At 36.1% G+C, this 14,936-nt stretch overlaps 1 protein-coding gene across 3 annotated transcripts in view; it reads right to left on the bottom strand.

The window, feature by feature from the left end:
* The window catches only part of SEMA3D (semaphorin 3D), a 256,333-nt gene that overhangs the window by 132,244 nt on the left and 109,153 nt on the right, over positions 1 to 14,936 (bottom strand). For all 3 annotated transcript variants that reach the window (XM_027838813.1, XM_027838812.1, XM_027838814.1), the window contains exon 3: positions 726 to 886. In XM_027838813.1, coding sequence (XP_027694614.1) covers positions 726 to 886 — 161 coding nt within the window. The remainder of the gene's footprint in view (positions 1 to 725; positions 887 to 14,936) is intronic.

The raw sequence follows: 14,936 nt of genomic DNA on the forward strand, positions 1-14,936 counted from the left end.
CAATTTATCTATTATGCAGTAATGCTTGCTGACAAATAAATGCACTAAAAACATTTGACAGTCAGTTTTTTGTGTTAAATGAAAGGATTTAAAAGTTATATATTTTATTTTGGAAAGATTTTTAGATTTGTTTTCACCAGAAGAACTATTTATTATTTTTATAAGTTTCTATTAAAATTTATTTTTATTTCCTAAGACTACATCAGGTGATAACAGTGAGAAAGACATTTGCTGAGTAATCTGAAAAGAAGTTAACCAAAAAGTTAATCTCATATTATACTTTTAATGCAGAAGATCCAAAAGACTAATGTTCATATGACTAACTTAAGAATTGACTAAAATTGAAATTACAATGAATGTCAATTACAAAGAGCAAAGAGAATTTCAATTTAGCCATGAGAATTCTGTCATTCATTAAAACCAAAAAACTAGGTAGCCTTGCATACATCCTAAATTGTCTAAATTGTCTAAACCATAAATTCATCCAGAAAAGTAATTTGACTTATGTTTCTTTCATATTAATAGAAGGTCAGACATGTGGACTTAAACTCAGTTCATAAAATCTAAACACTATAGCAGTGGGAGGTAAGATTATTAAATTCCTTTAAGACAAAGGATCTATTGCATTTGACAATGAGGACACTCAGTCATTGAGAAACTAGAGGAAGAAAATAGTTGAAAATAAACTTTTTTTTTCAGCGAACTGTATTTAAAAATAAACTGACCTTCTTAAAATTTTTGTTTAAGTCAACCAAGCTGAGCAGGAAGACGTGGTCCTTTGCTCCAAGCAGCAGCCTGCCCCTCTCCTCATCTAACAGCAGGGTTTGGAAATCCAGCCCTTCTGATGAACCCAAAAAGGGAATACAGCTGTTTGAAAGCAGCAAGTCTGTGGGAAAATGAAAGACCAAAAAAAATTATTTTCAATTCAAAATGTTGATTTAAGACTCACTATACACTTCGTAAATATATGCACACAGCATGAAGGTTTCAGTTTAGATAACTGCAAGGTACAATTTATTGTTCTTTGTATATGGTATTGTTCTTGTTAACCTGGACCAAACTTAGATTAATAATGTTTCAGTATCTGGATTTAGTGAAAACTGGAGGAATCCTATTGATTGATGGGGAAAAAAAGCCTTATTAAGCCCTAAATAATTGCCTATTGTGTTTCCACCCTGAGTTTAAAAAAATCTCCATATCAAACATTTGACTATCAGCAAAGCTTGCAGAATATTAAAAGAATGTGTCAGTAAAGCAGATAACATTGTACAGAGGAACAAATATTGGATCTGAGAAGCAGAAGTACTAGATATGGGCTGCAACTCCTTCCCTTCCTAAACCTAAATAGTTATTGCCAAAGCTTAGATGAAAACCCAATTGTTCTGATGCTCACTCAACTGCTCTGATGTACACACCATCTCCTGTTTTTTCTCTGTGAGACAGGCATAACTTCTAACTAAATGTGGGCCAGTTCAACAAGAAAAAAGTATTTTTTTTAATGGCCCCAAACTGCTTTCCCCAAACTCTGCATCATCTGTGGTATCTATCTTTCAATAGAAAATGTAGTTTGTGAACCTTACTTTTGAAGCTCAATGTGATGCCTCTTTGGCAGCCAATGAGAAGACTTCAGTTTGTGACACTCCCTCGAAGATGACAGTAAAAGACATCAAGTAGATGTACATCTCAAAAGTAGGCATCTTCATTTCTGCTTTTTTTTAAAAGAAGCAGTACGTAGTCATCCCTTAATTCCATACAATCATATATGATTATCCATCACCACATTGAATTTAGAGTCAAGGTTCCAATCCCAGCTCTGACCTTTGCATTCCTTATGTCTGTGGACAAGTCACTACTATCTTGATTCTTAGTTTCCTAATCTGTAAAACCGGTAACATATTGACTGTTCACAGGCTAAAGACGTCATCTGCCAAGGTTAAAATCTATATCAATGTGGATTATTGTTAATATTTCTGTGAGTACTCCTTTTCATTTTCATTATTTTATAAAGATTAAAATGTTATTTTCTTTAAATATCCAGTTTAGTCATTAAAGTAGATTTCTAAATGTGCATGGAAGGTTCTGTATTTATATTGGAATGCCTGGCTTTCATGGAATGAAAAAGGATTAGTTCAGTTTGGACAAACTATGAAAGTACATATCTTGATGAAGATGTGATACTATCTGAAGCCTCCAGTGGCTGTGATGTCACAAACCTCAGGGGCCTGGCTGAGATTTATGGAATGTATTTTATGTGCACTGGATAAAAGCTTGTATAGTATATACTCTGTAGTAATTATTTTTCTATGAAACTAAATACAACGTTGTAATAGCTTGTCAGCCCATAGCACCACTGGTGTTATATTTCCCAGAAGTTACAAAAGTTGAGAACTTGTCTTTACATGGGCAAACATCCAACTAATTTCCCATAATGGCCCTAAGGTAGAGGTAAGAAGGGAAGAGTGGAAGAGAAAGAATGGATGAGAGAAGTAAAATCCAGAGCAGTAATAAAATAATGCTCTTTTCTCATATACCCTTCTTTGGCCAGGCAATCCTGTAGCTTCAGTACGATTTCTTGGTAATTATCCAACCAATAAGTAAGAAATAGGAAAACTGGAAGTATATGGAATAAGTCCATCGAGGATCTCTCAGTCTGACTAGAGAAAACTATCTTATGAGCCAAGTTCTATTTCAAATGTCAATGCATGGTCTATAAAATGAAATATGGATTTAAGAAACTACACATTATATACTTAATTAGGGGTAAAGAGATGCTTTCTAAGAAAGAAATAGCATTCTCTGATGTTGCACCCTAAATGTGGCAATTTTTGTTCACCTCTGTATTTCCTAACACAATAATCATTCATTTTTTTTGCCTATACCAATGGAAGGAGGGGCCAGGGAAGAAGAGAAATATTGTATATATATATATATATGTGTGTGTGTGTGTACCTTTACACACATATGCACACACAAAACCCAAAACACCTGCTTTAATATTTGCTTATCCTGTACTGTTGTTCTTAGTTTCCAAACAAATTTGATTAGGGAAAAACAGCTGTAAAAATAACAGTTATCCTGAAGCATTGTTATTCAAGAATGATTAAATGATACCTTGTGATTTAATGTTGCAAATTAAAAAAAAAATAAAAAAGGTATGCTTCATCAAGTCAGTAGCCAAGTTAAACAATAAGCCTTGGACAGTATATATGGAAATCTTCTACTCTGAAGTACGGGTTATTTTGAAGGCAGCTTTGGGACAGGGATTTGAACAGGTTCCCTCTTTCCTAAGCAGGTTATCTTTCTTGCAATTTTGCCAAGCAAAGCACAGTCATCTCTCTTTACCCGCATATCTTCTAATAAGGGGCAACACAAAATTGTTAGCTACTAAGGGAACGTTTAGCACCAACGAGTACTCTGTGAAGGTGACCTAGAACCACAAAAAAGAGACTGGGTATTCAGCTGGGTAACCTGCGCAAATGAGAAGATAATAAACTGCCAATTGCCAGGCTCCTTAGAGAAGAGTTCCCCACAACCAGATCTTTTCTGGCACTGAGCCATACCTTGTCAGCCTTTTGTATAAAAAGCGTGTTTTCACAAGGGGAAAAGGGATGTGTGATTTAAGTGGAAGGCAAAAGAGTTTCCCTTGAGAGTAGTTCACTGGGAGGTAGGAGCTAGAGAGAGGGGGGAAGTTCAATAGTACAAGCTCCTTCCCAAGATACTTTAAACATTCCCTCTTTATCTTAAGTATAGTCTGTCTCTGTGACCTCATTCCCCATCATCACCTTGCTCTTACTCTTTTCTTTAGCAACCTATCTTTCACTGCCAGTTATTTTTTTTTCCTTGCAAAATCTGTTAGGACCACAACACCTGTCTCATTTTTTATTTGCTCTCCTATTTATCTTCTTATATGGACTGTTTCAACCACACCTGGGATTCCACTGACCTATGATTACACTGATATAGGGAAGTTCCTACCAGATTGACAACTACTTCAGTTTAGATACTTGCCTAGGCCAGAGATAGTTTAAGTGATTTGAATAGGGTAACAGAACCAGTATGTCTGAGATAGGCAGCTATTTGGCATACTAGACAAAGCACCAGGCCTGGAATTGAAAAGACTCATCTTCTTAAACTCTAATCTGATTTCAGACACTTACTAGGTATGTGACCCTGGGCAAGTCACGTAACCTCGTTTGCCTGAGTTTCCTCATCTTTAAAATGAGCTGGAGAAGGAAATGGCAAACTACTCTAGTAGCTTTGCCAAGAAAACCTGAAATGGGGTCATGAAGAGTCAGACATGACTGAAATGACTAAACAAGAGTGTCTGGGGTGGGATTTTAATCGGAGTTGTCCTGATTCCCAAGTCAGGTCTCTTTAACTATTGCCTCTATAACTAAAGCAAAAATCTCACTTGGAGAACAAAATGGCAAACCATTCTAGGATCTGTGCCTAAAAAAAAAAAAAAACCAAAACATAAATGGGATCACAACTGAAAACTACTGAACGACAATAAATTCTATATATATATATATATACATATATATATATACATATATATATATTTATAGATTTAAAGGCAGATGAGACCTTATGAGTACTTAGTCCAATCTCTTTGTTTTGAGGAAACAAAGAGTGGTCAAGTGACTGGTCCAGAGTAACACAGCTAGTGTCAAAGGAAGAATTTAATCCTACATCTTTCTGACTCTAAATCCAACACTCTATCTATTATGTCAAGTTATAATCTCAACTGAATATTTCTAAAATTAGACTATAACTGAGGTCAAAACTTGAGTATTTCTGAAATGGACAATACATAGAACTTTAAAGTTGGAAAGGATCTCTAGTATCATTTCGTCCCCCACCCTCTCATTAATCTACATAAGGTGTTATTATTAATCTCTCCTAATTTATTAAATAAAAAAGTTAAAATGAAAGATTTTGTTGTAAAGCTAACATTTCGTGTAGGCTGAAGGGGAGAGGAAATGACCCTCAAAGATGACTCCACACAATACTGAAAATCCCTAGGTCAAACAATTTTAGCTCTAGTAGAGATTGCTGAATCCAAACCTATGACACAGATGAGAAAACTAAGGTCCCCAGAAATGAGATGATTTGTTCCAGGTCACACAGTCAATTACTTCTTTCTTTTCTTGATAGAATTTACAGTTCTTGCCTAAAATCAAGAATTCAGAATCATATCTTCTAATTAGAATGTTACTGGAATCACTACTCTTAATAAACACAATGATCTTTGTATTTGTAAAGGCAACTAGCAAATACTTAAGAAAGAATAGTATAAATATATAAGGGACATATGAGAAATATATAAAAAATGAAAGGATCATAAATTTAGAGCTAGAAGAGCTTATCTAGTCAAACTGAGGGAATTAAGTGACTTGTCCAAGGTCACATGTATAGAAAGGGGCAAAGCTGAGATATTAACCTGGATCTAACTCGCATGTCCAAGACTGTTTCTACTACAACATACTGCCTCTCATGTCCCATGATAACCACAATGCAAATTTCTGAACACAAAAAAGAAGGGATTTTAGATATTTTGCTCAATGCCTCCTTTTACAGATAAGGAAACCAAGTCCTAATTAAGTGAAATGACTCACCCAGGAGCATTTAACTAGGAACCTGATATCCAACATATTGCCCAAGGACCATATATAATTTACCAGAGATCTTTAACAAAAACTTTTAGACCTAACTATCTAACCACCACTACTATTGTGTAAATGGCTGGCCCCAAGTAGTTATGCTGACATGCTTAACTCAATTTAATAATTGCAAAAAATCCATATGACCTATGACCTATCCTCATGTGTTTTACATATGGATTTCAGATAAAGAGACAGCATGCTGCAGCTGAGAATGCAACAGGTTTGGAGTAAGGAGACCAAGGTTTAAATGGCAAGAAGTGTGTGACCAATATGGAAGTCATTTGATCTCTTTGAGCCTCAATTTCCTTAATCTGGAAAATGGGAATAATAATACTAATATCACTTATCTGCATAAAGATTATTGTGAGACAAATACTTTGTAAATCAAATGTTGTAGAATGGGAGCTATTTTGTCCAAAAAAAAAAAAAAAAAGCTAAACCGTCTTTAAAAAAATAGTTCTCTAATACCTAGCTGCTTCTTGCATTTCATCATATTACAAAGGGCCTGTGTAATTAAGACAAAACCAAAGTAAAAGAAACAAAAAATCCATAAATAAGAGTTTCCTATTTTGTATTATCACATTTTATTTTAGTTTCCATAAAAAAATTCTCTGGACCAAATCCCATTTACTTCCTAGTCAACTGTCACCTAGTGACAATTTTCTTCAGAGAACAATTCACTCTGATGATCTATTCACTTCCTTTCTCACAGGAAAGGAGTGAATAGTCATAAAAAAATTCTAATAAATGGAGACAACATTCTTTCAAGAGAATTTTCTCAGTGTCTGTTAGATGACCAAAGTCCTTTCCATTCCCGCTCCTTGCATGGTTGGATGTTCAATTCTAACATTATTGCCGAAGATACTGAACATGGGTGGAGACCCAAGTTTATTCTTAAAGGGAAGGGAAAAAAAAGCATTAATTATTCACCTACTATGTGCCAGGCACTGTGCTAAGCACTTTACAAATATGATCTCTTTTGATCCTCACAACAACCTGTTGATGTAAGGGCTATTATTATCCCCATTTTGTGGCTGAGGAAACTGAGGTAGGCAGAAATTAAGTGACTTGCTCAGGGTCATACAGATAGCAAGTGTCTGAGGTTAGATTTGCACTCAGATCTTCCGGACTCCAGACACAGCACACTACCCACTGCAATACCAAAAGACTATGTTTAAATAATGATCTCCAGCAGTCTAAAAAGAATTGCATTCCCAAGGCCCACTTTTTGGAAACCAAAAAAATAACAAAATAATAATTCCTTAGAATGTCTTTAAGGCCTTATAGTGCAGTAATTATAATTTTATGGAATCAGATAATTTTAGAGCATGAAGGAAGCCTTAGAGAATACCGAGTCTAATTAAATTATTTGCTCAAGGTCACACATCTAGTAACTGGCAGAACTGAGATTTAACCCTGTCTTCTAATTCCATGTCCACACTGAGAAAAGAGATCTCAAACAGGCTCAAAACTCAGAGGAATGGTTTTAAATGTCTATTTGAATAGCTCTATAGAAACCTTTACTTTGCCATGCATAGCTAACTACGGGGTCCATCTTTCCAAAACCTTCCACAGGCTCCTGACCTCTCCATTATGACTCCAACTCACTGTGTCATGGAAGGGAGAACTTCTCAAATGAACTCTAGTGGCTGATCTGGAAGCCTGATTTCTAGTCCAAGAAATAGATTTCTAACCTGACCCTAGGAAGCTAGATTCTTTGACCCACAAGTGAGTTATGTCCTACTTAGGTTCAGAAGCTTCAGCTTGAAACCGAGGCTCCTGGGCCCATTATTGCAAGGCTCTTAATATTAAACTCAAAAACCCACAGAAGAGACCTCATTATCACCATTACCACTATAACTACCATCACAATTCTCCTCCTCCTCCTCCTTCTTCTCTCTCTGTGTCTCTGTCTGTCCGTCTGTCTCTCTTCCTTTCCTCCCTCTTCTCTGTCTCTCTCTTTGAGTCTCTTCCTCCCACACATACACAAGTAGGAAGACCCTTAATACTGCTATGAGGATGATCTGCTCTTCTCATCTAATTGCCAGGGTGAAGAAGTAGCGTGAATGATCTCAGGCAACTTTACAAAGTAAATCGCTTTTGAAGCCTATCTCCCTCTCTAGACTCATCTTCCACTTCTTAGAATGTCTTCTTCCTCCTTCGACATGAACAATACTTTGATGTAATCCTCTGAGTACTCAGAAACTGCTACAATAGCACACTTCACAGCCTTCCCCGGAAACCCTCTTGTCAAAAGTACCTAAACCTCAGATAGGAGTTCAGAGCAAAAGCAATATTATCATACTAGGTCATGTTAAGATATGGTTCAAGGCACTGTGCTAAATGCTGGCGTATGAATAACTGACAGCCGCCCCCCTCCCCGACTCAGTTGCCCTTTCCTTACCCCCCCCACCTTTCATTTCCTTTGTTCTCTTAATGTTTGGATTATAACTAGATCACTAGATGGGCTTGGCCCCAGGTCTCTGCTTTCCTAAGCAATAACCCAGGATGAGATACGAACAGGGAAGATATGGACATATTTGTGAGTTGTAGATCTAATACTGAGAAAGTTGTTTTAGCCCCACCTGGATGTGGTCCATCTGACTGGAGATTCGATTCTTCTGAGCACCCTGATTCTTTTCCAAGTCACTAGCTAAACTGTTTAAATATGTATAATTTTATGATTTATCATTTGTCACCTAGCAACAATAATAATGACAATGTAAAATTTAACCAACCCTGATAATTTTCAGGGCAAAAAGTAGATTTCTGTCCAATGTTCTTATGACTGTATTTCCAGATCAGAAAAATTATACTCTTAGGGGCAGCTAGGTGGCGCAGTGGATAGAGCACCAGCCCTGAAGTCAGGCGGACCTGAGTTCAAGTCTGACCTCAGACCAAACACTTGACATGTACTAGCTGTGTGACCTTGGGCAAGTCACTTAACCCCAATTGCCTCACCAAAAAAAAAAAAATTATACTCCCTCTTGCTTCTCTTTTTCAGCTTTCTGTAGTTTGCAAACAGAACCTTGCTAATTGTTTGGTTAATTAGGAACCAGAGAGAACATTATCCATGGCAATAATAAAACATCAGATATGGCATAAGAAAATATATTTTAAAAAACATAAACTCTATTGTATTATCAAATCTGTTTTCTTGCCAGTGAAGGATGTTAAATGGGATCATAGTAGTTTCACATTTTGACACTTCAGTCCACACCCATGATTTTAAATGATAGATATTTCTACTGGCAAAATTTCAATGGGAGAAATTATATATAACAAAGAATAAGTAACATACATGATTAAATGTTATAAGGCTTCTTCTATTGTTACAGTCTCAAAAGCTTTGCTTTCTTCCCCTTAGTGACCTTTTTAAAACAGTGGTTATAATTAGAACAAGACCATAATAATGCCATAATGGAATATTTTTTATAGTAAGTATGTTGATAAAGTAAAAGAATGTTAATGGTGGTTTGACAAGTGTTTTCTTAACTCCTTTCAAGATTTCTTTTTGTATTGTCTTCTCTAATTAGACTGTAAACTTAAAAGCAGAGGATATCTTGGTTCTTCTGTTTGTATACCCCTGTGCTCAACACATAATGAGTGCTAAAAACAATCATTTTCATTCATTGATTCATTTATGAGTGTCATTGCTCTCTCCTGGTTCTCTTTCTACCTTTCCTTGCCCTCATTAGTCTTCTTTACTGGAACATCATCTGTGTGTGCATTTATTCTAGGGTTCTGTTCTGGGTCCTCTCTTCTTTGTCTGTGCTCTCTATTTTCAACATCATTAGTTTCCATTTGTTTAGTTATTATTTCTATGCATACAACTCAAGATCTAGTTATCCAGCCCAGTCTCTCACCTGAACTCCATTCCTGCATCCCAGATTGCCTACTAGACATTTCCAAGATATATCCAAAAGGCATCTCAAATTCACTGTGTCCAAAAGAACTCATTATCTTTTCCCTCAGACCTTCTCTCCTTCCTAAATTCTTTATTTCTGTAGAAGGAAACACTAATATTCCAGTCATCCAGGTTTACAACTTAAGAGTCATCTTTGTTTTTTTAATAGTATTTTATTTTTTTCCCAATTACATATAAAGACAATTTTTAGCATTTGTTTTTACCAGAATTTGAATTTCAATTTTTTCTCCCTCCCCTCATCATTTCTGAAAATGGTAGGTAATTTGATATAGGTTATACATATGCTATCATGTAAAACAAATTTCCATATTAGTCACAATTGTGAAAGAAGAAACATCAAAAGGGGGGGCATGAAAAAGAATAAAATAAGTGAAAAAAATGCTTCGATCTGTATTCAGAGTCCATTAGTTCTTCGTCTGGATGTGGATAGCATTTTCCTTGGTGAGCCCTTTGTATTTGTTTTGGATCATTGTATTGCTGAGAAGAGCTGAGTTATTCATGGTTGATCATCACACAATGTTGCTAATATTGTGTACAATGTTTTCCTGATTCCGCTCATTTCATTTTGCATCAGTTCATACACATCTTTCCAGTTTTATAGCCCTTTAGTTGAAATCTACACCTACTTTGTGCCCTCCTGCTTTTCAGTTATCCCAGCAGCTTTTGTCAAATAGTGAGTTCTTATCCCGAAGGCTGTGGTTTTGGGTTTATCAAACACTAGGTTGCTATGGTAATTGACTACTGTGTCTTGTGTACCTAATCTATTCCACTGATCCACCACTCTATTCTTAGCCAGTAACAGATAGTTTTAAAGATCACTGCTGTATATTATAGTTTGAGATTTGGTATTGCTAGGTCATCTTCCTTTTTATCTTTTTTCATTAGTTCTCTTGATATTCTTGACCTTCTGTTCTTCAGATGAATTTTGTTGTGTTTTTTTTTCCAAGCTCTATTAAATAATATGTTGGTAGTTTGGCAGTTGGTAGTTGGCACTGAATAAGTAAATTAGTTTAGGAAGAATTGTAATTTTTATTTTAATGGCTCAGCCTATGAGCAATTGATTTTTTTAAAATTATTTAGATCTGACTTTATTTGCTTGAAAAGTGTTTTGTAATTATGTTCATATAGTTCTTGGGTTTGTCTTGGCAGGTAGACTCCCAAGTATTTTATATTGTTTACAGTTATTTTAAATGGAATTTCTCTTTCCATCTCTTGTTGCTGGGTTTTGTTGGTCATAAAAGAAATACTGATGATTTATGCTGGTTTTTATTATATCCTATAACTTTGCTAATGAAGGTTAATTATTTCAAGTACCTGGTATAGATATATTTAGCAATATTGCTTCATTGTCTGTGGTACTTTTTAGCTTGATGGGAGTTTCCTTACTTATCTCTTTTAATTAGGTCTATTTTTGCTTTTACTCTGTCTGAGATCAGGATTGTTACCCCTGTTTTGTTTTGTTTTGTTTTTTTACTTCAATGGAAGCACAATGTATTCTGCATCAGCCCCTTACCTTTACCCTCTGTGTGTCTCTCTGCTTCAAGTGTGTTTTTTGTAAACAAAAATATTGTAGGATTCTTGTTTTTGATCTACTTTGCTATTTGCTTCTGTTTTATGGGACAGTTCTTCCCATTCACATTTACAGTTATGATTACTATCTGTTTATTTCCCTACATCCCATTTTTTCCTCCACTTGTCCTCTCTCTCCCTGCACCCTCTCCCTCCTCACAAGTGTTTTGCTTCTGTTGACCACCTACCCTTATCTGCCCTACCTTCTATCATACACCCCTCTTTATTTAATCCCCTCCCCTCTTACTTCCCTGTCAGTTAAGATAGATTTCTATATTCAATTGATTGTCTACATTATTCCCTCTTTGAGCCAATACTGATGAAAGTAAGGTTCAAGTGATGCCCATCACACAACTTCCCATCTTTCCCCCCACTATAATAGGTCTTCTGTGCCTCTTCCTGTGAAATAAATTGCTCCATTCTACCTCTCCTTTCCTTCTGCACTCAGTGTACTCCTCTTTATTATCCCTTAATTATTTTTAGGTCATTCCCTCAAATTCACCTTATATCCATGCCCTCTGTCTATGTATATTTTCTTCTAGCTCTACTATTAGTGATACAATTTTGAAGAATTACAAGTATCATCATCCCATGAAGGGGTATAAACAGTTTAGTTCTATTGAATCCCTTATGTTTTCTTTTCCTTTTTTACTTGTCTATGATTCTCTTGGGTCTTGATATTGGGGATCAAATTTTTAGTTTAATTCTGGTCTTCTCCTTATGAAAGCTTGGAATCTTTCTATTTTATTGAACGACCATTTTTTCCTTTGATGTATTATGCTTAATTTTCTCACATATGTGATTCTTGGTTTTAGTCCTAGCTCCTTTGCTTTCCAGAATATCATGTTCCATGACCTCCAGTCTTTTAATGTTGCAGTTGCTAAGTCCTGTGTAATCCTGATTGCAACCTGCAGTATTTCATCCTTGACCTGGTAGTTCTGAAACTTGATTATAATGTTCTTTGGAGTTTTTATTTTGGGATCTCTTTTTTGAGGTGATCAGTGGATTTTTTCAATATCTATTTTACCCTCTGGTTCTAGGATATCAGAGTAGTTTTCCTTGATAATTTCTTGAAAGATGCTGTGCAGGTCCTCCCTTTGATTATTGCTTTCAGTTATTCCAATGATTCTGACATTGTCTGCCCTGGATCTATTTTCCCAGACAGTTTTTTTTTTTTTCCAATGAGGTATTTTATATTTCCTTCCACTTTTTTTTCATTCTTTTGAATGTGTTTGACTGATTCTTGATCTCTCATAGAGTCATTAACTTCCACTTGCCCAATTCTAATTTTTTTTTAGGCAATTGGGGTTAAGTGACTTGCCCAAGGTCACACAGCTAGTAAGTGTCAAGTGTAGTAAGTGTCAAGTGTTTGGTACGAGGCCAGATTCGAACTCAGGTCCTCCTGACTTCAGGGCTGGTGCTCTATCCACTGTGTCACCTAGCTGTCCCTCCAATTCTAACTTTTAAAGAGTTGTATTCCTCAGTTAGCTTTTATACTTTATTTTCTATTTGGCCAATTTCACTTTTTAAGCAGTTGTTTCCCTTTTCCATGCTGTTAACTTTTTTTTCTCATAACTCTCTTCTATCACTCTCATTTCCTTCCCAGTTTTTCTTCTACCTATCTTATAGGATTTTTAAGCTCTTTTTTGAGCTCTTCCATGAGTTCTTTCTGGGCTTGAGATCACTTCCTATTTTCTTTTGGGGTTTTGCCTGTAGGTGTTTTGACATTGTTATCTTCTTCTGAGTTTGTTTCTAGATATTCCCTGTCACTATAATTACTTTCTATGGCCAGGTTCTTTTGTTGTTTTTTGTTTGTTTGTTTCTTTGTTTTTACTCATCTTTATTCACCTTTTCCCTTTCTTTTATATTTCAGCTGTGCTCCTGTGAGGGGGGAGGCACTGTCTCAGGTTTCTTGTGCAGATGGCTGCAGGCCTTGGCTGTTTACCTGGTGCTGCACTGATGCTGACCTGAGGCCCATGAGCACTCATGTCTGGTGCTGTGCTGAGGGTATTGAAGTAGCAGGTGGCTGCCATAGGGGTCTGGTAGTTTACTTGGTGCTGCATCAGGGTCCTAATGATGGTGTCTGGTGTTTTTTGAGGCTGGTGGGATGTTTCTGAGCTTCCCCAGAGATACACTGAAGCACGTGGTGGTCTGGCCAATGGAGGTTGCCTGTTTGCTTGGGGTCACACTGAGGTACATGGCAGTTCTCAGAGCTGGAATCTGCCTATTCCCCTTGCTCTGCTAAGATATACAGTGTGTACTGGTGTTGGTTATTTGCCTGCTGCACCACAGCGGGGCTCAGGATCTCCCACTGATTTGCAGAGGTCGTGTTTGTGCTGGCTTGCTGAGACAACTCCTATCCTGGTCTGTGCTCCAAAAAAGACCTTTTCTTCCCATCTTCCAAGTTTCTTGAGTTCAAAGATTGTTTCACCCCATCTTTTTGCTGATTATACTGTTCCAGGATTTGTTTGGGGACACTATTTTATGGTAGTTTAGAGGTGAATATGAGGGAGTTACAGTGATTTATTGCTTACTCCAACATCTTGGCTCCTGGAAGTCCCTTCACAGTCATCATTAACTTTTTTTCTCTGATCTCTCATATCTCATCAGTTATTTTAATCAAACAATCAATAAATATTTGCGAAATGCTCATTATGGGTTTGGCATTGTGCTGGGTAGGGATTCAAGAACAGAGATTAAAACCATCAATAACTCAAAAAAAGCTAATGAGAGAAACATATATGTGTGTGTCTGAGTGTGTGTTTACACACACACACTGAATATTAGAACCAAAAGAGATATCATTTATACAGAGGTTCTTTGAATTTTTAGCATTGGAAGAGACCTTAAAATCATCCAGTTCAATCTTATAATTTTATATATGAGGAAACAGATTAACAATACAGAAAAAGACTTATCATGATTCTAGTTTGTTAAAGAGCCAGGCCTAGGGCCCAGATCTATTTTTAGTATAATATTTTATGACTGTTATAGTATGGTGACTCTGTCTTCAGTGAATGAAGTGAATGACTCTATCTTCAGTCTGTGAATGACACTGAAACCAGCAATTTAACAGGTATAATTTACCTTCCAAGATGAGTGAAATTCTCTGCATTTTGACACTGAAATTAGTAGGTTATTTTGGTAAAGAGATATATTTAAAGTACCTCAGTATGCCTACTGTTGTCAGTTTTTTTACATTAGAATAAATTAAACCTGAGTGAAAAATGCCTATAGCCTGAATTTCATGTTCTGGCTACCACCCCAAAATCTTACCAATATTACAGGAATTTCTCTTGCAAGGGAATAGTTGCTCTATTATTTGACTTAAGATAATCATTTGCATGCCCAGAATTAATTAATAAATTGGTATTTTTTCTCATCTTATTACTGAACCATTGAAGGGTATGATCCATCTAGTTAGTGCAATTTAATGATTCTTGACCTTTAAGCTTTCCCACAACTAGAAGTAAAGGTTCATGGATTCAAAAATTCATTAACCAAAGCAGGAATGGACAAGCTAACAAAAGGAAGCTTTGTTTCAATCTTGCATTTCAAATGCATGCTCTGTCATCTATGGCAGAGGAATTCTGAATTAAGATTCCAAAACATTGTGGAGCAACTACCATGGTGGCTTACATTTTATATCAACCTTTAATTAAATTAATTCAATCATTTATTATGTCTGAATACAACAATGCCTACCAAGAAGTCTGGAAATGGGGTTTTAATTGATATAAAACAAACTATCTGACAAAGTCAAACAAATAAAA

Source organism: Vombatus ursinus, unplaced genomic scaffold, assembly GCF_900497805.2.
Source record: "Vombatus ursinus unplaced genomic scaffold, bare-nosed wombat genome assembly UNPS02014830.1, whole genome shotgun sequence".
Lineage (NCBI taxonomy): Eukaryota > Metazoa > Chordata > Mammalia > Diprotodontia > Vombatidae > Vombatus > Vombatus ursinus.